Raw genomic sequence first — 20,976 nt, 5'->3', positions numbered from 1 at the left:
TGTAAAATATTTGTGTTGTTCTCCTGTTTTCACTTTAGAGCCCTTTTAGAACTTAAAGGGTTATAATTTCAGCGCCCCACTCTCCATTGCTGTTTATGTTGAAAATAAAACTAAACTTTTCATAACCACAACATTTTTACTGATTTAAATGCGGAAACTGGGATTATTCATCAGCATTTCGTATGACTTGACTTGTGACTTGCTTGACCTGAGCAATGACTTGACTTGCTTGACTCTCACCACAGTGAGTTGGGACTTGCTTGAGACTTGTAGGTCAAGACTTGAGACTTGCTCATGACTTGCACATGTAGGACTTACTCCCACCTCTGTGAAAGACAGATAGAGAGGAATAATAGCAAAATAAAGTTTGACATACTGACAGGTGGAGAATTTAAACTTGAAAGGCTTTTTCCCTTAAATACAATTATTAGATTGGTTGGATGTGGTTCCTCACCCACATGGATGGTAAAAGGTGGGTGTGTGCAGTCTCTCCATCCTATTAAAGGTCTGAACTTGTGACAAAGACAGATTCCTCAGTATGGATTGTCCCAGTGATAACCATTGAATAATGCTTTATTGTGCAATCCAAGCATTTCTGTGTAACGAAACAGGTGAAACAAGATGGTGGCTGACTAAGAGTTCATGAGTAAAAGGAAAAACCTTCAGAGTCCCAGGTTCTGAACCAGCGAGACGCTGTGAAAGCACAGGGCCAGGAAGCCGGTGCCCAGCAGGTCCCCCACGGCGGTCAGGTAGGGGATGGAGAAGTTGTCAGGGTCCATGCTCCGTCTCCACATCACACGGACGATGAGGTCGGCTAAGTAAAGCAGGATGGCCACCTAGAGGGGGAAGAAAACTGACCTGAATTGGCTGCATTAAGAGGAAAATACGACAACACTTGGAAACAATCAGGAACAATTGAATTAGGAAAATAATCCTGAAAATGATTTATTTTTATCAATGACTCCGTTACCTTGAATTCCCGAGGACATATTAGTTTTTCTTGGATTCTTCAACAGTGAACACATCCACAAGGGTCACACATTCGTAGTATAATAATAAGTCTCAATCATTAATTCGTAGAACTGCTTTGTAAAACATGCATTTTGGCTAAAACATTATTATTTAAAATACCTTCACATAAGCAGTCACACAGGCAAGCTACTTGTCCTTCAGTTTATCAAGAATATTCTTAGTTTAGTATTGAGGCATTCAAAAATTCAAGGTAACAAGGAGTGGATTATTGATATAAAAAAGGTAATTTTGCAGGTGTATAATTGATTTAAATCTACAATCGCCAGGGTTTTGGCTAACTTTAACTGACCAAACCAACCTACAGTAAATGGTGCCAACAATTAAACTATATTATAACCACATCTGTTTAATTATATCCAGTTCCATCAGAAAAATATAATTGGAACATGACGTTTCGACCAAGGTTAGTTCTGTTTATCTGGTTTGGCTATGGGGGTAACTGGAATAGTGCACCTCAGCAGCTCATAAAATATACATAAATGTGTCTTTCTGTCTACCGATGCAAATGTTTTGTTTATTATTTAATCCACTTGTGAATGTCTGAAGCTTTAATGTGTCATAAAAACAGCAGCTGATAACAAGTGACTAAATCAACTTCTTAACATCGTCACGCCTACACTAGTCCACCATTAGCTTAGTGGTGGTGATAGCGCATGCAACCATGAAGTAGTTTGTTTATAGCATTTAATTAGCTTTTACTTCTGCCGATTACATTTCCAAAAAATCACAAAGTTGCATTAATATGTTGGATTACCTTGCTGAACACAATGTGTTAAGTATCATGAAAGTGTGTTGGCCACAAAGCTTATTTTCTGCATCGTACCAAATTCCAATGGAAACATCCCATTGCGTATTGTGGCGGGAACCTTTGAGATGCTAACTTCGGGCTTGGCCAACAAAAATACGTCATCACTGCACTACTTTCTTGGGGATGTAGAAAAAATCTGCAACAGTTTACCTGCAGAAGAGCAGCAAACAGGTAGCAGATGGCGAAGGCCACGCTGATAGGCGCCTCCTCTCCCTGCAGCAGAGAGATGGCATAGAGGAAGACCAGGTGACCGGGGACAACCAGCATAAGAAGCACCCGCGCTGACCTGGAGTTCACCCCTGGGAGACACAGAGAACAGTGAACTTTCTGTTAGAACTTTTGATCACTTATGAATGGATTGTCCTTGTGGTTAACTCAGTTCAAATGTTCAATTGGAATACATCCTAGAACTCTTATTTGAAAATGTATCAGGAGGTTCTATTTTGGGTCAAATACATTGACATCACTTCTACTCCTGCAATAAGCACCTTTGTTGTAAAAAATAGATATTTGTCTTTCTGGCTACACAGCAAATACCAAAGAGTAGACATGTTTAGACTTTGGAGTAGAATGGACATAAAGTACACTTCTCAGAGTGCACCAGAACCTTTCTTTGGTGTTGTTTCTTTGTGTGGTGTTGGTGTTGACTTGTGTAGTGTTTATTCTGGGATGATGGACTCCCCCAGAGTATATCTTCGCATTGAGTCTGTCTGCATCGATCTTAGGTTTCGATTCGTCATCAGATAGGCCGCGCCTTCTCATTGGTTTAATGCAGCCTCGGCTTTTTGAAAATATTCTCCAGGAAAAGCGCGACCGTGACCGTTACAGATTGATGCAAGAGTTATACATCCATGGATCGAACACGGCAACATTTCTCCGCAGGACTGTAACGTTAGGTAAGTAGACACCAAGTGAATAATTCTGAATATTCATATTTGTCTTCTTGTTTTAATTTGTATAACTAAACAACTAAAAACGATAAAGTTAGCAAATAGAATATTTGTGACGTTATTGTAGTGGTAACGTTAGCCGTAGTCAATCAGATTAACGTTATTCTGACAACAAAATATGTATTTCTTTGCTATTTTAGCTGCTGCTCCTGTGTTAATTGTTAGGCTTCATTCACACTGACTCAGGGGGAAAACCGCTCCTCTTTCCAATCATTCGACAGGGGGTAACGTTACGGAACTGCCGCAGCGGCCTTGAATAAATGTTTTTTAATCCATAATCAACTCTAGTCTGCAGGCACCGTTTGAAATAATGAGACCGTTAACGTTAGCAGCTGTTAGCTTAGCTACCGCCAATTTACGTTACTCATGTAGAATGAATGGTTTCGAAGCTCTTGCCTCTCGGCTGATATAATGCTGTTAACAGTTAAAGGTAGGGTATGTAAGTTTGAGAAACCGGCTCAAGATCGCTAGAATTTGAAAATACACGACTGGAGAAAATCTGCCACTTCCTTAGAGCCCCTCCTCCAACACACACAAATGCGCACATGACAAGTTTGTGCACAGATGGAAGGCTGACAGGCAGGTAGGCCATCCAGTTATTTTAGCCGGGCCGGCTAAAATGATTGGTCATACTTTTTACAGTATTACGGCTTCCACAGATGACATTTTTTTATGGATTTTTTGTCAAAGCACTTCAGATGTTCATTGCTATCGGGATGTTAAGAGCATTCCATGCAATATAACAAAAAGTGTATCTCAAGCCGGTTTCTCAAACTTACATACCCCACCTTTAAGTCTAACTTCACACTACATTTGGTACTGTACATGTGCAATAGACAAATTCCAGTTGTGGAGGAAGTTTCATATGATTTAAGTTAAAGGTGGAGTATGTAAGTTTGAGAAACCGGCTCAAGATCGCTAGAATTTGAAAATACACGACCGGAGAAAATCTGCCACTTCCTTATAGAGCCCCTCCTCCAACACACACGAACGTACACATGACCAATGATGGCACGAGATAAGTTTGTGCGAGATGGAAGGCTGACAGGCAGGTAGGCCATCCAGTTATTTTAGCCGGGACGGCTAAAATGATTGGTCGTGGTTTTTACAGTACTGCTGCTTCCACAGATGATATTTTTCATGTCAAAGTACTTAAGATATTCATTGCTATCGGGATGTTAAGAGCATTCCATGGAATATAACAAAAAGTGTATCTCGAGCCGGTTTCTCAAACTTACATACCCTACCTTTAAGTAAAAGTACAAATACCACCCTGTGAATATACTAAAAGTAAAAAGGCCTGCACTTAAAACCTGACTTAAGTAAAAGTATGCGAGTATAATCAGCTAAATGTACTTTAAGTATAAGTAAAAGCACTCATTGTGCAGTGAAATTGTCCCTGTCAGTGTTTTACTATTTTGGGATGCTTTTAGGTTTTATATTACTGCTGCATTAATGTGTATGTTGCATTTGACTTCTGTTCATGGTAATGGCCGAGCTGATCTGATTTGCTATCAAAGGTTTTTGTCAGTGCCTGAGCCATCCATCAAAATATGATGTACAGTAAAGTTATATTTGTGTTTATTGTTATCTTAGTCATCTCCAGCCTTCAGGAGTACTCTGGTCCAGTGGAGGCAACCCTACATCCTAGCAGTTGGGACCACAAGAAACAGCTCCATGAGTACTACATTGCGTTGGATGGTGAGCTCCTTCCCTGCATGGCCAAGTCTTCCCTGTCAGTTTTGATGAACTTTTTAAAGCACATTATATGTTTGGGATCTCCTATGACCAGGCCTTAAACGGCATGTACACATGTTTGCAGATCACCGTCTACAACATTGATGTAAACTGGTTGCCATGTAGGCAAGGCAAGGCAAGTTTATTTATATAGCACCTTTCAACACAAGGCAAGGTGCTTTACAAAAATGAAAGACATTCAGACACTTTTAGATGTTGGTCATCCTGCTCGGTGATTGTTAGTCTTTCAAAACACTATTTTTGTCAGTTTACTTTGCACAATAGCACTCGTGTATGGTATTCCACGTTGCCCATTTGTTGTAACAGGATTTTGGAATGATGATCTCTAAAGTGTTTCCTCAGGCTAAAGAGGCCTTAATGAGCAAATGTACACACATGTATACCTATGACAAATGTATTTTGTGGGTTGTTTGATGTTGCAAGATGTTATATTTAAAAACACATCAAAATCACATTTTTTTAAATAAACGCATGTTTTCAAGAATCTGATGTGTACTTTATTTCTTGAAGTGTTAATGATTCACCCCAAAATTGTTTGTTTGGTGTACATCAGATAAACAGCACTGAAACAGTGTGAAAATGACCATGGAGTACATTTTCTCTCTCAAAGTGTTGAATAATCAGCTCTGCACAGTGACAGTATAAGACTGAATAAGAGTACATTTTAACTCTCTGAGGGTTCTAGGTTTACACTGCACGTGTTGGAAAGCATTCAAACAGTGTGGAAAAAGTACCAGTTATAGTGTATATTTTGACACAAAGTGTTCAAATCTAACTCTTTATTTAGAGTTTATATTTTACTCTTTTGACAGTGTTCAGAGAACACCAAACTCTTGGACCTATACACCCCGAAACTGGTGTTAAATGTACTCTTATAGAGTACAATATACGCTGTGGTTTTTGCTGTGTAGCTGACAAATTCAAGTCTATAGAACGTAACAAAATCTTACTGCTTTTAACACCTTACATTTAGGAATTCTAGGAAGTTGCTGTTATTTTTAGGCACTCTGGTTGAGCACGTCGGTTGAATCGCAAAATATGTAATGTAATAAAATCCGCACACCTCAGTCATTTTCGACAGCAACCTCTCCTTTGGAAACAATATCAAGCACAACACCAAAACTGCCTTCTTCCACCTTAGAAATCTATCCCATCTCCGCCCATCACTCTCCTTCTCTACTGGCGAAACCCTCATCCATGCCTTCATCACCTGGAAAAATAAAGGTTTGAAATGAAATGAAATCTCATCCAGACTAGACTAACAGCGTGCTCTATGGTACACCATCCAAACTCCTCAATAAACTCCAGAACTCTGCCGCCCGACTCCTCACCCACATCCTCTCCCATGACCACATCACCCCTGTCCTGCAGAACCTCTACTGCTTCCCCGTCCTGCAACATCCATTTCAAGATCTTTCTCCTTACCTACAAAGCCCTCCATCACCAGGCCCCCTCCTACCTCACAGACATACGATACGATACAATGAATATACTCTATTGTCCCCATAAGGACATTTGTTCTGGACTCCAACACCACACTCCTTTCCGCAGCCGCCTCTCCTCAGACGCCATCCTCCTGTCTTTTCCTCATAGGACCAAGTACCGAACCTGGGGGGGACAGAGCTTTCTCCATCGCTGCCCCCCCTCCCTCTGGAACTCACTCCCAAAACACATCCGGGACTGCCTCAATCTCAAATGTTCAAATCACAAACCAAAACTAACCTTTTCAGAACTGATTTTAACCGTAATTAATGTTGTGTTTAATTAAGTGTTTTGTAAATATATTTTTATGATTTATTTTTTGTTATTCAAATGTTTTATTAGGAATACAGGTCATTATACAGTGTGACGAAGATAACTTTGTCACTGTGGACTGACGGCTTCAGGCCTTGTATATTGCACATGTGTTTTATTTTGAAAAGTGTTCCCCCTCCCGTTTTTTCTGTTGCTCCTGATTATGTTCACCTGGTGCCCTGTGTTGTCTCTCCCCCTCACCTGTGTCTTGTTGGGTTAATTAGTGTGGGTATTTAGGCTCTGTGTTTCCTGTTTTGTTGGGTGTGTGAGATCCTTGTAGCTGGTGACTGTGCTCACGGGAATCAAGTGGCCCGTGGTGGTGGTGGTGTTATGGTATGGGCAGGCGTATGTTATGGACGACGAACACAGGCCACTCGATTTACAACATATGCCACACCTGTGAGGTGGGATGGATTATCTCGGCAAAGGAGAAGTGTTCACTATCATAGATTTTTTCAGATTTGTGAACAATATTTGAGAGAAATAGTTATTTTGTGTAAATAGAAAATGTTTTAGATCTTTGAGTTCATCTCATGAAAAATGGGAGAAAAAACAAAAGTGTTGCGTTTATATTTTTGTTCAGTGTATATAAGATATATATACAAATACACAATATTGGACACAGACTATAAAGGGAACAGTTTCATTCACTAATGAACACATTTTCCACAGTGTTATTGTGTGCATAGGCCTGTCGCGATCAGCAATTAATTGACTTATCGTACGATAAATTAAAAATGAACTCCATTGTCTTACTTTTAAACTTCAGGTCACTAATCTGCTTAAAAAGCTGAGGGTTAGGCTCGGTTTCTTCTACAGGAACAAGTCCTGTTTCTCATTTGAAGCCAGGAAAAGGCTAGTCACTGTGACCTTTTTACCTGTGCTGGACTATGGTGATTTGATATATATGAATGCACCTGCCCATTGCCTGGAAAAGTTAGATGCCTGCGTATCACAGTGCTCTGAGATTTGTTACGAACTGTAAAGCACTTACTCATCACTGTACCCTGTATGCCAAGACAGGTCTGCCTTCACTAACTGTACGGAGGCTCAGTCATTTGTACATGTTCATTTATAAAGCCATGTTGGGTAAACTACCTTTTTATATCTGCTCTCTGGACGAATTGAAAGTACGTATTGCCTGAGATCTCATGATGTTGTTTTATTAAATGTGCCAAGTGCTAGGACTGTCTTAGGGAAGAAAGCGTTTAGTTGTGCAGCTCCACTAAAGTGGAACAGTCTGCAAACCTGTTTAAACCTGAGCACTTTGGTTCCCCTGCATCATTTAAAACTCGGCTGGGTGACATGCTGTTTGATACTCATGGTACCTGTCACTGTAAATAGAGTTTTGTAAACTGTACCCTGTACATTATGTTGTATGTCATCCTTATTGTTGTTCTGTTGTTTTTATGTTACATGTGTAACTAATGTCTTGCAGGTCACCCTTGAAAAAGAGATCTTTTGATCTCAAGGGGCTTCACCTGGTTAAATAAAGGCTACAAACAAACAATAACTTTTCTGACCTCGATACATTTCCATTTACATGAGGATGTGACTAGCAGTTTGACAGGATGTACTTGAATTATTATTATATATTATCATTATGTCAGTGGTCTAAAATGGTCAAACAACGGTGCCGACAATATTATCGTTTATCGCAATAATTTCCGGGAAAATGTATCCAACAAAATTAATTATCGTGAGAGGCCTATACATGAAACACACACACACAAACAAATCTACAGACTTACTCCAAACTGCCAAATATATTAATGAACACACTCTCACTCTCATATAGTCTTTGACTCTATTTTGGCCTAGTAGAACAATAAGCAGCAGTCTTTTACTTTTTAGCATTTCTACTGGATCTTAGATCTGCACATGTGCAATACAGGTTGGGGATTGACCAACCGGCTCCCGCTGATCTGCTGTCTGTTAACGTTGTTAAGAGTGGTGAGGGCGGGGAGGGAGCGGATCGACAGCTTGAGCAGCTGTCAACTCAACATTGTAAATAACCAACCAAAAAGGTTCATCTTGTTTTTGGAGTGAGAATAGTTTGGGCAGCGTGAGATTGAGAGTGAAAGCGTGTGTCACACGCCAGATGCGTGAGAGTTGGCAACCCTGTATTAACCAGTTTAGCCCTGAGCCTGTTTTTCAGGTCTCAGGCTCGAAAATGATATTCCCAGAACAAATGACCATATCTTCCCTTCTAAAAGGGTTACATTAATAATCATTTCCCTCAAAGTAATGATAAACCTGTGAGTTGGATGTAGAAGAGTCAAAACAATATAGATTTTTTTTATTTTAAAGAAAATTCAGATTTAACATAGTAAAAAACTGTAAATTATAGTGTCCGTCCAAATATTCTTTTTTATTTATAGTGAAAACTACCCTTGGATGATGGTAAGGTAGACTAAAAGCTTTAGGAATCCAAAGTACACCATATAATAAGTACCCTGTATCAAGATTGATGCAAAACAAGTGACATTTGACCTTTGTAGACAGATTTAGCCAAAAAAACTCCACCTCTGAGGTGATTTGGGTGGAAATGGGGGTTTTACCGTTTCTCTGGAACCCATTGGTCGATGTTGGTGATTGACATCTCTTTCTGACCATTAGAGCCAATATAATCGAAGGGGAATCTCCCTACTCACACACTCAGGCCCAATCCCAAACCACTCCCTCGACCCTACCCCCGTCTGTAGCCACACTCGCAGCTCAACGAGGCTCCCTCCTGTCAGATGGAGGGAGTAAACACAGCAGCAAGCTTTGGGACGGCCTCCCCTCTCTCCGGCAGAAACAGGAAATGCCGTAACTGTATGTAACAACGGTTTCAAATCAGCAACTCTTAGACAAAAAGTTTAAATGAATAACTCAAAAAAAACTCCAAACATCTTTCATTGTGTTTCAAAGCTCTTTTAGTTTTAAACCTGATGTTTATAAGCTTCTTAGTTTTTGCAACGGTCTGTAAATATACACAACTTTATAATAAAATGCACACATTTACCTTTTTCTAGACTAAACACAGGTATGATCCTAAGTTAAAAACATATGAGGTTATCATGAGGTTGTTAACAGACACACACAGCGTGACTCTGGTCAGGTAGAGACCGGTCTCAAGTCAGCACCGCTGCAGACTCGCTGTTTGAGGGCTTGATAGCCCACTCCCCCTCCACACTCGTTGCTTTGGAACAGCCCTCAATATGGCGGACCCTCCGCGTGAACGCGCAAACGGGGGGGTAGGGGGCGGTTTGGGAATGGGCCATAGTAAAACAAAAAGGTGTGGGCTTTGCGCACACAGTTTTTTATGAGTGAAGCTGTCTCTAGCTCTGACATCTGGAAACCGAAAAGCAGGTTTATTGCTCATGGATTATCAGAAATCATTTCAAAGGGACACAGACACATTGGATTAACCTATGGATTAACTTCAGCAGCGTTTTTATCGTTTTAATGCCATTGAAGACCACGTTTGACCAGACAAAGACACAGGTGAGCCATGTTAGCATTTTTAGCTACCTAGCGCCACATGTTTTGATGTCTGTTTTTGTTTATAAAGTCGCGATTTCGTATAATTGAGTGATAATGAGCGTACCCTTCGAGTCTGTCACTTCACGATGTGAAACGATGTGCAGCAAAGATAAATAATAAGGTTTTGTGAGTGAATTTCGGTGCAGTCATCTGTTAGCATTTTTCGCTCATTGCTAATTCAGAGGCTCAGCGTTAGCATTGTGGGTTTTATTTAAAAAAAATAAAATCAGTTAGATGAGTTTCTTCCCGTTAAATGGATATAAAATATTCATAGTTTATTAAATGAACATGCCCTCAGACACTGTTTCCTGCAAGATGTTGCGGCAGTGCCCCGGTACCGGGGTCTCTTGGGCTTAACAGGTTAACAAGAACATACATCAAAACATGTGGCGCTAGGTAGCTAAAAACGGGAAAATGGCTCACCTTTGTCATTGTCTGGTCAAAAGTGGTCTTCAATGGCATTACAACGATAAAAACACTGCTGAAGTTAATCAATGTTTATTTTATTTTATTAAATTAATTAATTAATTTATTAATCCATAGGTTAATCCAATGTGTCTGTGTCCCTTTGAAATTAATTCTGATAATCCATAAGCAATAAACCTGCTTTTCCATTTCCAGATGTCATAGCGCTCTCATGCAAAACTGCGTGGGCATAGCTCTCATTTATCAATGTTAAGGTGTGTGTGTGTATGTGGAAATTCCCCTTTGATTCTATTGGCTTTAACGGTCAAAACGAGATGTCAATCACCAAAATCGACCAATGGGTTCCAGAGAAACGGTAAAAACGGCCATTTCCACCCAAATCACCTCAGAGGTGGAGTTTTTTTGGCTAAATCTCTCTAAAAAGGTCAAATGTCACTTGTTTTGCATCAATCTTGATACAGGGTACTTATTATATGTTGTACTTTGGATTCCTAAAGCTTGTAGTCTACCTTACCATCATCCAAGGGTAGTTTTCACTATAAGTAAAAAAGAGTTTTTGTTCAATCTGAATTTTCTTTAAAATAAAAAACATCTATATTGATTCTGACTTTTCTACATCCAACTCACAGGTTTATAATTACTTTGAGAAAAAAGATTATTAATTTTCCCCTTTTTTAGAAGTGTAGTTATGGTAATTTATTCTGGAAATGTCATTTTCGAGCCTGAGACCTGAAAAACAGGCTCAGTATTCTGGAGCATTTGAAACAGTCTGTCTCTCAGGGACGCGGGAAGCGGGGGTGCTGAGGGGGCTGCAGCACCCCCACTTGTTGGCGGAGAGTTGTAACTGCAACGCCAAAAAGTTCACTAAATAAATCAATACAAAAGTTTTATTTTGAGTTACTATTTTTGAGTTAGCATTTTAGTGTAAGCAGTTAATAAAAAGCTTCACTAAATAATAAGAGAAAGTGTTAATGTGGTGTGCTTCTTCTGTTGCTCTGCTATAGAAAATCAGCTTGTCAGTGCAGACAAGAACAGGGATGGGAGTTTTGTGAAAGGAGGATTTAAGAACTGGCGAAAGGCAGGGCAAACATTTAGGGAGCATGAGAAGTCCCATCAACACACAGTCCGTCAACAAACTGGCAGCATTAAAACAAACACCAATGAATGCACTGCTCTCACAAGCTGTTGATAAAGACCAAATTACTGCATTTAATATGACGTTATTATACAGGACCAAAGCCCCGAATGTTTTTTTTGTAGCCCCGGACAATTCTCCCTCAATAATATAATATATTAACTGTGCTTTACCTGAACCTCATCATGAGAGGATGGCAGAATTGTAATTTCCCGTGCTCAGTGAATGCAACAGAGGCAAGACACCAGACCAACCAGAGAGTTGCATGGAAATACATCGTATTGGCTGACAGATACCTATCCTTTGACAATGTTTAAACTGTCACCCGGACTCAGAGTTTTTGAAGATGGACATAAGAAATTTTTTTCTTAAAAAAGACGACAATTCTCAAGTGGTGGCTCACACAACAACCCCAGATCCACCACTTGAGCCAGATAAACAAGGTATGTAAATGTCAGTAAACTTCCAAGTTATGCGAACATGTAAGCAAAGCATAAATGAAAGCTACGTTGACGTTACTTTGAATCGCGGGGGTAAGCTAAACCGTTAGCAAGTAGCTATAGATAGCCAGAGATATTAAATAAACACTTTGTCATATCATCTAAATGTAATGTTTTTTAGCGTTACCTGGTGATTTCAAAGAAAGCTCTCTGGAAAATGTTGACTGTTCCACATGAAGCTAGAAGCTACCTTACCACCGTTGATCCTGAGTCCTGTCACTTAAAGTGTTTCATAGTTAGCTTAGCTAAGCATCAACCTAGCACTGAAATATATGGATGTTATGTGACAGTATTTCTGATAAAAAGTCAGCTGAAATGGTGGCATAGTTGCCACTGCTTTATGTGTCGACAGCATGTTTGAACGTATTTGCAGCAGTAAATGTGGCTGTTTGGCCGCTGACGTTGCCATAACAACACCTGAATTTAAATGTGCAACCTCTTTTTGAGACAGATTTTTGCATGAAATTATAATTCTTCTAAATTATATTCCTATTGACAGCTAGTTTCAATGTGAACATTATGAGATGGACAGCCAGAGAGAATAAATGAAAAACAGTTATCCATAGATCTCATTCATGCTTCAATATTTAAAACATAATCCCCACCGCACCCCGCACCCCCAACTCTGACTGACTTCCCGCATCCCTGCTGTCCCTGATAACATTTCAACATATATTAATGAACATAAAGTCACATGTCCAAGGGAGGCAGCAGTACTGGCTGATGAGTATATGTGTTGACGCACAGGCGCATCTTTGGTGAGCGTTATGAAAGGAATGAATCTCAGAAAGCAGATTCTTTGTCCCCAAGGTTTGCACAGCATCCTAATGGCACAAGCAATGCACATGTGTATCATTATTGCCATCAACAGGGTCATTGGAAAAAAGAATGTCCTTTGCTAGAGGGGAAAATCAACACTTTTCATGTGAAGTCAGTTGGTTTGGCTACAACTATTCATAATCCCAAAGTTGGTGAAACAGAAGTCTTGGCTCCATTGCAAGTGCAGGTTAAGCCAATTGATATCTCAGAGGTTGAGTCGGGTTATGCTCCGTTTATGTCTGAAGGTTTTGTAACTCTAGTTGGGAGTGACAAGAAAGTTCAAGTCAGGATTTTGAGGGACTCGGGAGCTCTGAATACTTTTGTGAAGGAGGGCATCTTGCCTTTTTCTCCAGATTCAGACATGGGGTGCTGTGTTCCAGTTAGAGGGATTGGTCTGCAAACCATTGTTGTGCCTGAGCATAAACTGTTTCTGTCCTGTGATTTGGACCAGAGAGAAGTGGAGGTTGGTGTTCGTCCAGAGTTGCCTGTGACTGGAGTGGACATCATTTTGGGAAATGACCTGGCAGGTGGTCATGTTTGGCCAGATCAGGCAAAGCCAATCAGTGGTAACAAAATAAACATTGCAAGAAAGAGTTTATGTTAGAGGCGAGGACTGGCTTTGTTCTGATAAGTGTGGAATGATGAACTTTGCTAGAAGAACAAGTTGTTACAGATGTGGCAGGAAGAAAAGTATGAAAGCTAGAGAAACAGTTAGTTGGAAAACTCTGTCTGGGAGGAGCAGGGGTCTCTTCAGTGTAAATTATTGGAAGTGCAACACATGTGGCAATGTCAATTGGGCTAGAAGGTCAGAGTGCAACATTTGTAACACGGAAGTATGCCAAAGAGAGCTACATTAACATCTTTGGCTAAGGTGGGGCAGGCAAGGGGCGCTTCGTCCCATTCTTCTTGAAGTCTTGGCCATAGCGGCATTCCCTGTTTCGTCCACTAAGCAGCAGTAGTTGCTTTGCTGTAACGATTGTGGGTTTCGTGCAAATTTCAGTAGTCACCATGTACCTTTTCCATAGTCTCTCTGCTAGAAAGGGCCATGGATGTATAATAAGAACTGGATACAGCGTGGGAGGCGGGGCTTCATTCATTCCTATGAGAGTTGCTCATTAGCGCATGATGATAAAATGGCCCAACTTTTGAGAGAGTGAAACGTCACAGATTACCCGGCATGCCTGAGAAGTACCCGTATGTGCGCTCATAGTGCATGCACAACTTTAACCAAAATGCTCGTTCACATTAAGCACGTCAATTTGCGTACACGTAACAGCACCGTGCGTTCATGACAGCATGGTAATGGATTGTTATGATGGATTTGATATTAACGGGGCGGCAGCTAGCGGCTAGCTAGTAATTATGCTAATGTACACATCAATCGTTATGTACTTATATTACGCTGTAACAGGATCTAGTGATATCCAACAGAGCTTCATTTAGCATGAAAGAGTTATTGCACCGTATATATATATATATATATATATATATATATATATATACACACTGTGCAATAAGCTTCTTAGTGCAATAATAAGCTACAGGGACGTTAATCTAACGTCGGTAATATTAACTTTATTTAATACAACATTTACGGTACAAGATTTAATCATACAGCCCATGTAGTATAATATTTTACAAATGATGAATTACAGCAAACATGTGCAATTTATTCATTATTACAGCTCCGTGGGCTGGCAGTAAGGCGATATGGGTCCGTTCTTATTGTGCATCCATGGGTAAAGAGAAACTCATGTAGTGCTGAACACGTAACATGAACGTGCCGGGCGGCGCGGTCCCGTGGGTTAGATGCGCGTTCATAATGCCGAGGGAAATAACTCTTAGAATAACGTTATTAGCACATTTGTACAACTTGAGGAACGAATGTTTTTAATAAGGGCTATACAAGTGTTCATACTGGGTTACATGTAAATAGAGGGGGGTGTTCGATGCTTTGGATAATTAACTTTTGGAAGTAAATAAGTTAAATGAATCATAAGTTTAGTGAGTACATCATCAATATGACGTTATATTAACGTTAATTATTGATGATTGATGAAAGGTTACTCAAACATTTTTTTCTTAATGTTCTAAAATGTTTTGGGGCCCCTGTCAGTCACGGGCCCTTAGAATCATCCTAACTTTTCACCCCCTTACTGCGCCCCTGAGGACACCTTTCACATTATAAGTAACTACTCCGATCGGAGCTGGATTATCTTCCATATTTTATTCAAAATTGAGATAACTCTTAACCAATGCCTTCCCCCAAGGCTACTCAAACTTAATGGGAACAGGATCCGAACAAAACCAAGAACATAGTTCGGATTGCAGACATTGAAAAAACGAAACAAATCTGCTTGTGAAGAGTTCATGTTTGTGACCTTGTGTGAGCCAAGATGTATAACGGCCCGTCCACACTGCGGCGTGCGTTGAAGCTTCTGAACACTTCTGCCTATTCACTTTGAATGGGGTGACGTCACTTTTAGCCGAACTGCATTTTGGGAAGCGACGTGGAGCGTTGCTCCCTTCAAAAGTTGAGCAATGTTCAACTTTTGACGCCTCGACGGAGGCGTCAGCCAATCGAATCATATGCCAGTACAAGCTCTAGCCAATCAAACCGCGTGCTTGTGTCTTGTGTCTGGGGCGGGAGATTCATGTGATTGGTTGTTGGTCGAGTGTCAGACACGCCCGCCGGCAAGCGTCAACGCACGCCGCTGTGTGGACGGGCCGTTATTGGCTCAGAGGGATAGTCTCTGCAGCCTCCAGGGTTCAGAGGGCCCTCCCGTTGCTCCGTACTTGAACGTGCACACATAAACCCGAGCCTTGAGTGACCGTTTCTGTAATTAGTCTCTCCACACACTTTGCCCACAAAAAATATCAAAACTATAAGTCTTCCAATTTCAGGGTTATTTATATAATAAGACAAAATAAAATGATTAACTTCAGTTTGGTATGACCATAATGTTTAAAACAAACATGTCCGTTTAATACCCCCAGTTTCTTCTTGTAAGCCGCTCTCGTGGTTATTGGCGGAGTGTATTTTGCAGAGGCTCCGGCTGTGAGCCACATCGTGGATTTAATCTTGTCTTACCAACTCACTGCGGGTTTGTAGACACAAACCTGTAGTCCTCGTTGTGCCATGTCCTTGGTTGCCTCCGTCGCTGAGTTGTACTCGCATGTCCTCCTCATATAAGACCCTCAGCCTGGCCGGGAATAGTGTTTGAAAGCGTAGTTTATTCTCCCTCAAAACTGTTTTCTATTCTGTGTATTCCCAACGCCTCTTGAGGATCTCCGGGGCATAATCATGGTCCAGTATCACTTTCCTCTCCTGGTCCATAAACCCCTTTTTCTGCCAGGCCAACCTCAGCACGCCGTCTTTGGTTCTGAAGCTTGAGAATGTTACCACTATTGATCGTGGAGGGGCTTCGGGTGGCGGCTTAGGACCCAGGGATCGGTGGGCTCGTTCAATCTTGAGCTCGGTAGTGGCAGGAATATCTAGCTTTGCTCGTAGCAGATTCTCCACAAAGGCAGCCACTCCCATAGTGTTCTTCGGCCCCTTCCACTATACCGTGAAGTCGAATGTTGTCCCGTCCAGGCCTGTCACGATAATTAATTTTGTTGGACGATAAACTTTCCTGGAAATTATTGCGATAAACGATAATATTGTCGGCACTGTTGTAAGACCATTTTAGACCACTGACATAATGATAATATATAATAATAGTACATACATACTTTCAAACATAACTTTTTATTGAACATTCAACATTGCAAATGAAATGTGAAATAATATTAAACTATATAAATGATGTATAATAAATAAAAAAAATGTAATTAAATGATAATAAATGTATTAAATCACACACAACCAAAACAATACATTAAATAGACTCAGGCTGGAAAACAGAGCTCTCCTTATCTATCTATCTATCTATCTATCTATCTATCTATCTATCTATCTATCTATCTGTCTGTCTGTCTATCTATCTATCTATCTATCTATCTATCTATCTATAAATAAATAAATAAATAAAAGCACACATTGTCCCACAAGCAAACAAAGCCTCCTTAAAACAACACTCAAGTGTACAGTCCACTGTCCATACAAAGACGCAGATGCCTCAACAGGCCATATCCAAATCTGTTTTTCAAAGTTTTCGAGCAAGGAACACCAACATGTTTGGATTGTCGTCGGGCAAATGCATCTTTGATTGTAAACTGTCGGGAAGGTGGGGGCTCTCCATCTCTAGCTGCCGTGTTTGCTACCAGCTGGGAAAACGGAATGGGGTGGTTGTGTTTTAGGTGTAGTTTAAAATGCGTGGTATTGCCTGCTTTTGTCGTTACCTTTTTTAAACAAATGCGACACACCGCCCTGCTCATTCACGTCCGTATTTGTCTCGTTGATTTGGCTTGAATCCAAAATACTGCCTCACCGGAGAATCCAGATGTGCGAGTAAGTCAGACGTTGTCTCCCGCTTGTCGCTATATTATTAATTTGGCTGCTGCACGTGCATGCGCAGCCCCGCCCCTCACAGCGCGCCTGGCAGCCCCAGTGCTCCTAGCTAAAATGCTGTTCACATCCTTATGTAAACGGCAATTTACCGAGCTCAGAAAAGTTATCGAGTCCATTTTTATTTATCGTACGATAAGTCAATTTATCAATTATCACAACAGGCCTCTAGACCCGTCTTGACCGCCCTTCCTGATCCGTGAGCCTAGCCTCCAGTCTCTCCTGTAGCTTTAGCACCTCTAGCAAAGCCTCCTCCACGACTTACACTTGTTCCTCCGCCCCTGAGATTGGGTTTTCAGCCTCGTCCACTCTGTTGTGTGTTGCAGTAATTTCTTCCTTAATATCACGGAGCGCTTCGCCGTTTTCCCGACGAAAGTCTCTACATTCTTGGATTATTGTCTGTATGTCTGGCATATCGTTAGTTTCCAGTAGTGCTAATTCCTCAGGGTAAAAATGGTTCCCATTAGCCGTATCATCAGCGGACTTTTCTATAACTGGAGGCGTCTGTTCTTTCTTCTGTACGGCAGTTTTCCGTTTCCCCTTGGTCATTACACCAACGCCTTATTCGTAATACTGTCTATTAGACTGTTTTAACCACATAAAGTAGGCGTTTAGCTGTCAGGGTCAAGGAGCTCCAACTCTACACTGCCTGCCTCATGGCTGCTCAACCGGAAGTCAATTTTTATGATTTTTTTTTTTTACTCCTCTGTAAAGTGTCTTTGAGTTTCGAGAGAAAAGCTCTATAAATAAAATGCATTATTATTATTATGTAGAAAGGTGCAAAGTCATGCATTCAGCATGGCAGTGTTACCTGAGGAGAAGAAGGTGATGCAGGGATTGGGCCAGTGCTGCCTCATCTTGTAGGGCAGCACCCCCGGGATGCTCCAGAAGTGCAGGTACGTTGAGATCCTGCTGGCTTGGATGGCCACCAAGTTACCACCCACTCCTACACAGGGGAAGGAAACAGAGAGGACAGAATGACTAGGAATGTGAGGTACGGAAGAGCATTATGGCAACATGTGAAAACATATTTGAAGATCTGAAAAAACTGATTTTTGTTGTTGTTGTGAGTTTAAGTCAGTATTGTGACACCTTATGTGAATGAAAATGAAATTATTTAAATATACTGGTTGCAAAATGTCGCTTTTATCCAAAGCGACTTACAATAAGTGCATTCGACCAGGAAGACACAACCTTGAAGAAAACAGAATCATATAGTACATCAGCCAAGTATTTCAAGTGCTACTCAACTGGCTATAGATAAGCCAGTCCTTTATTAGTATATAAGTGCTCTGTTAGCAGTTCTTTGCAGAGGTGTGGACTCGAGTCACATGACTTGGACTCGAGTCAGAATCGAGTCACCAATTTGATGACTTGAGACTCGACTTGACAAAATCACAAAACACTTGCGACTCGACTTGGACTTGAACACCAATGACTCGGGACTTGACTTGGACTCGAGCCTTCTGACTTGAGGTGACTTGATCATTTAATTCAGAGGTCTCCAACACGCCGATCGCGAGCTGCCGCTAGAAGAAAAGACTTCCGTCTGGGAGAGCAGAATCTTCAGCCGCTACTCTTGCTGAGAATCCTTGCAGGCAGGGGCGGGACTTTATTTAGCTAGGTGGGGGGCACAGAAGGTGTAGTGGTACAGGCCAGCTGCACAGAGCGACGGGGGAGACGGATTGGAAAAAGAAATTAGCGAAAATCGAAAAAAGAAGCAGCATCTGGCTGCATTTCAATGATATTGGAGAACGCAAAGCTGAGTGCAGGATTTGTAAAATGAAAATAACCTTTTTTGGTTACCTTTATTTTCGTAACCACTCAGGATTTACTGTCAGAGGTGGGAGAAGTTCAGATCTTGTACTTGAGTACAAAAGCACCAGAGTGTAGGAATACTCGGTTACAAGTAAAAGTAGAAAAGTATTAGCATCAAAATATAGTTAAAGTACCACCTGCAGAGGGATCTAGATGCAGGTGTTCTCTTCCCCATAGAGACCGCCTCGCTGCACATTATCCCTCGCATAAAGATAGATTGTGGGTCCCTTATAACATGTTGTACACAGTGGAAATAAACATTCTGGTCACCTCAACATCAGGGATCTTATACATTAAACTCCTTCTGAATCAAACCGTCACCGTAGCCTTAACTTACTGATCCCTCTTAAAATAAAAAAACATACGTTACTTTACCAGCAGAGAGAAAATAGATTATTAATGTGACTAATAAAAAGCAGTTTGATTATTAAGTATTATTCTGTTGATCGATGTCATTACATTTGGTGAAAAGCACATAATGACTTGTTTATGACTCGTTTTGTCAAAGTTTAGGACTTGGACTTGACTTGAACTTGCCCATCCTGACTTGACTCGACTTGGACTTGAGCGCAAAGACTTGAGACTTGAGCGCAAAGACTTGAGACTTGACTCAAACTTGCAAAACAATGACTTGGTCCCACCTCTGGTTCTTTGTTAGTAATTCTATTGCTCGAAGTGGAGTCGAAAGAGATGAGTTTTCAGTCTGCGCCGGAAGGTGTGTAAGCTATCTGCTGTCCTGATGTCAATGGGGAGCTCATTCCACCATTTTGGAGCCAGGATAGCAAACCCACGTGTTTTTGCTGATGGGAACTTGGGTCCCCCTCGCAGCGAGGGTGCAGCGAGTCGTTTGGTTGATGCAGAGCGTAGAGCACGCGCTGGGGTGTACAGTTTAACCATGTCCTGGATGTAGGAAGGGCCAGATCCATTTGCAGCATGGTACGCAAGTACCAGTGTTTTGAAGTGAATTCTAGCAGTTATCGGAAGCCAATGAAGGGAGCGGAGGAGCGGCGTGGTGTGGGAAAATGTAGGAAGGTTGAAGACCAGACGAGCCGCTACATTCTGGATGAGCTGCAGAGGTCGGATGGCACATGCAGGTAGACCAGCCAGGAGGGAGTTGCAGTAGTCTAGGCGTGAGATGACGAGAGCCTGGACCAGAACCTGCGTCGCTTTCTGGGTCAGCTGGGGACGTATCCTCCTGATGTTGTAAAGAGTGTATCTGCAGCAGCGGGTTGTAGCAGCGATGTTTGCAGTGAAGGACAGGTTGTTATCTAGGGTCACACCCAGATTCCTTGCAGTCTGAGTCGGGGAAACAACAGAGGTGCCGATGTTGATTGTTAGGTCAAGAGTGGGACAATCTTTTCCCGGAAGGAAAAGCAGTTCAGTCTTGTCAAGGTTGAGCTTGAGATGATGAGCGGACATCCACTGAGAGATGTCAGCTAGACAAGCAGAGATGCGTGCGACGACCTGGGTCTCTGAGCGGGGAAAGGACAGAATTAATTGGGTGTCGTCAGCGTAGCAGTGGTATGAAAAACCATGCGGGCTAATGACAGATCCAAGCGAGTTTGTGTACAGGTGGATCACTATGTAATACTTGTGCTTCTATTGGCTAGCGCTCCAACGCATTGTAGGTGATATGCTAGGGGGCGGGACTTTTACCATACAACTTTAAATAGTTGACAAATCATAACCGAGCCGGACAGCTAACCAATCAGAGCAGACTGGACTCTGGTTTCAGACAGAGGGTGTATCCACCATTGAGGTCACCGAGGTCCGGACCTCTGTAATTTTCTCCGAGCTGTGTATATAACTAAACTTGTGAAATAACTGAATTAAACAGGGTTCTTTGTAGTACTTCCATTTACTGACGATGGGGGCGCTGCATAACTACGTACTGTAGC

General features: G+C 41.4%; 1 protein-coding gene across 5 annotated transcripts in view; it reads right to left on the bottom strand.

Annotated features, from left to right (window-relative positions):
* Positions 1-555: 555 nt before the first annotated feature.
* Positions 556-20,976, bottom strand: part of LOC117448988 (solute carrier family 41 member 1-like) — a 73,892-nt gene continuing 53,471 nt past the window's right edge. For all 5 annotated transcript variants that reach the window (XM_034086286.2, XM_034086287.1, XM_071203641.1 and 2 more), the window contains 3 exons: positions 18,072-18,206; positions 1,991-2,139; positions 556-836 (listed from right to left, as the gene is read on the bottom strand). In XM_034086286.2, the coding sequence (XP_033942177.1) occupies positions 663-836; positions 1,991-2,139; positions 18,072-18,206 (458 nt within the window). In that variant the 3' untranslated portion in view covers positions 556-662. The remainder of the gene's footprint in view (positions 837-1,990; positions 2,140-18,071; positions 18,207-20,976) is intronic.

This window comes from Pseudochaenichthys georgianus, chromosome 7 (genome assembly GCF_902827115.2).
Source record: "Pseudochaenichthys georgianus chromosome 7, fPseGeo1.2, whole genome shotgun sequence".
NCBI classification, from domain to species: Eukaryota; Metazoa; Chordata; class Actinopteri; order Perciformes; family Channichthyidae; genus Pseudochaenichthys; species Pseudochaenichthys georgianus.
Note: the sequence above shows the minus strand (reverse complement) of the source record. Positions and strands in the feature narration are given on the sequence as shown.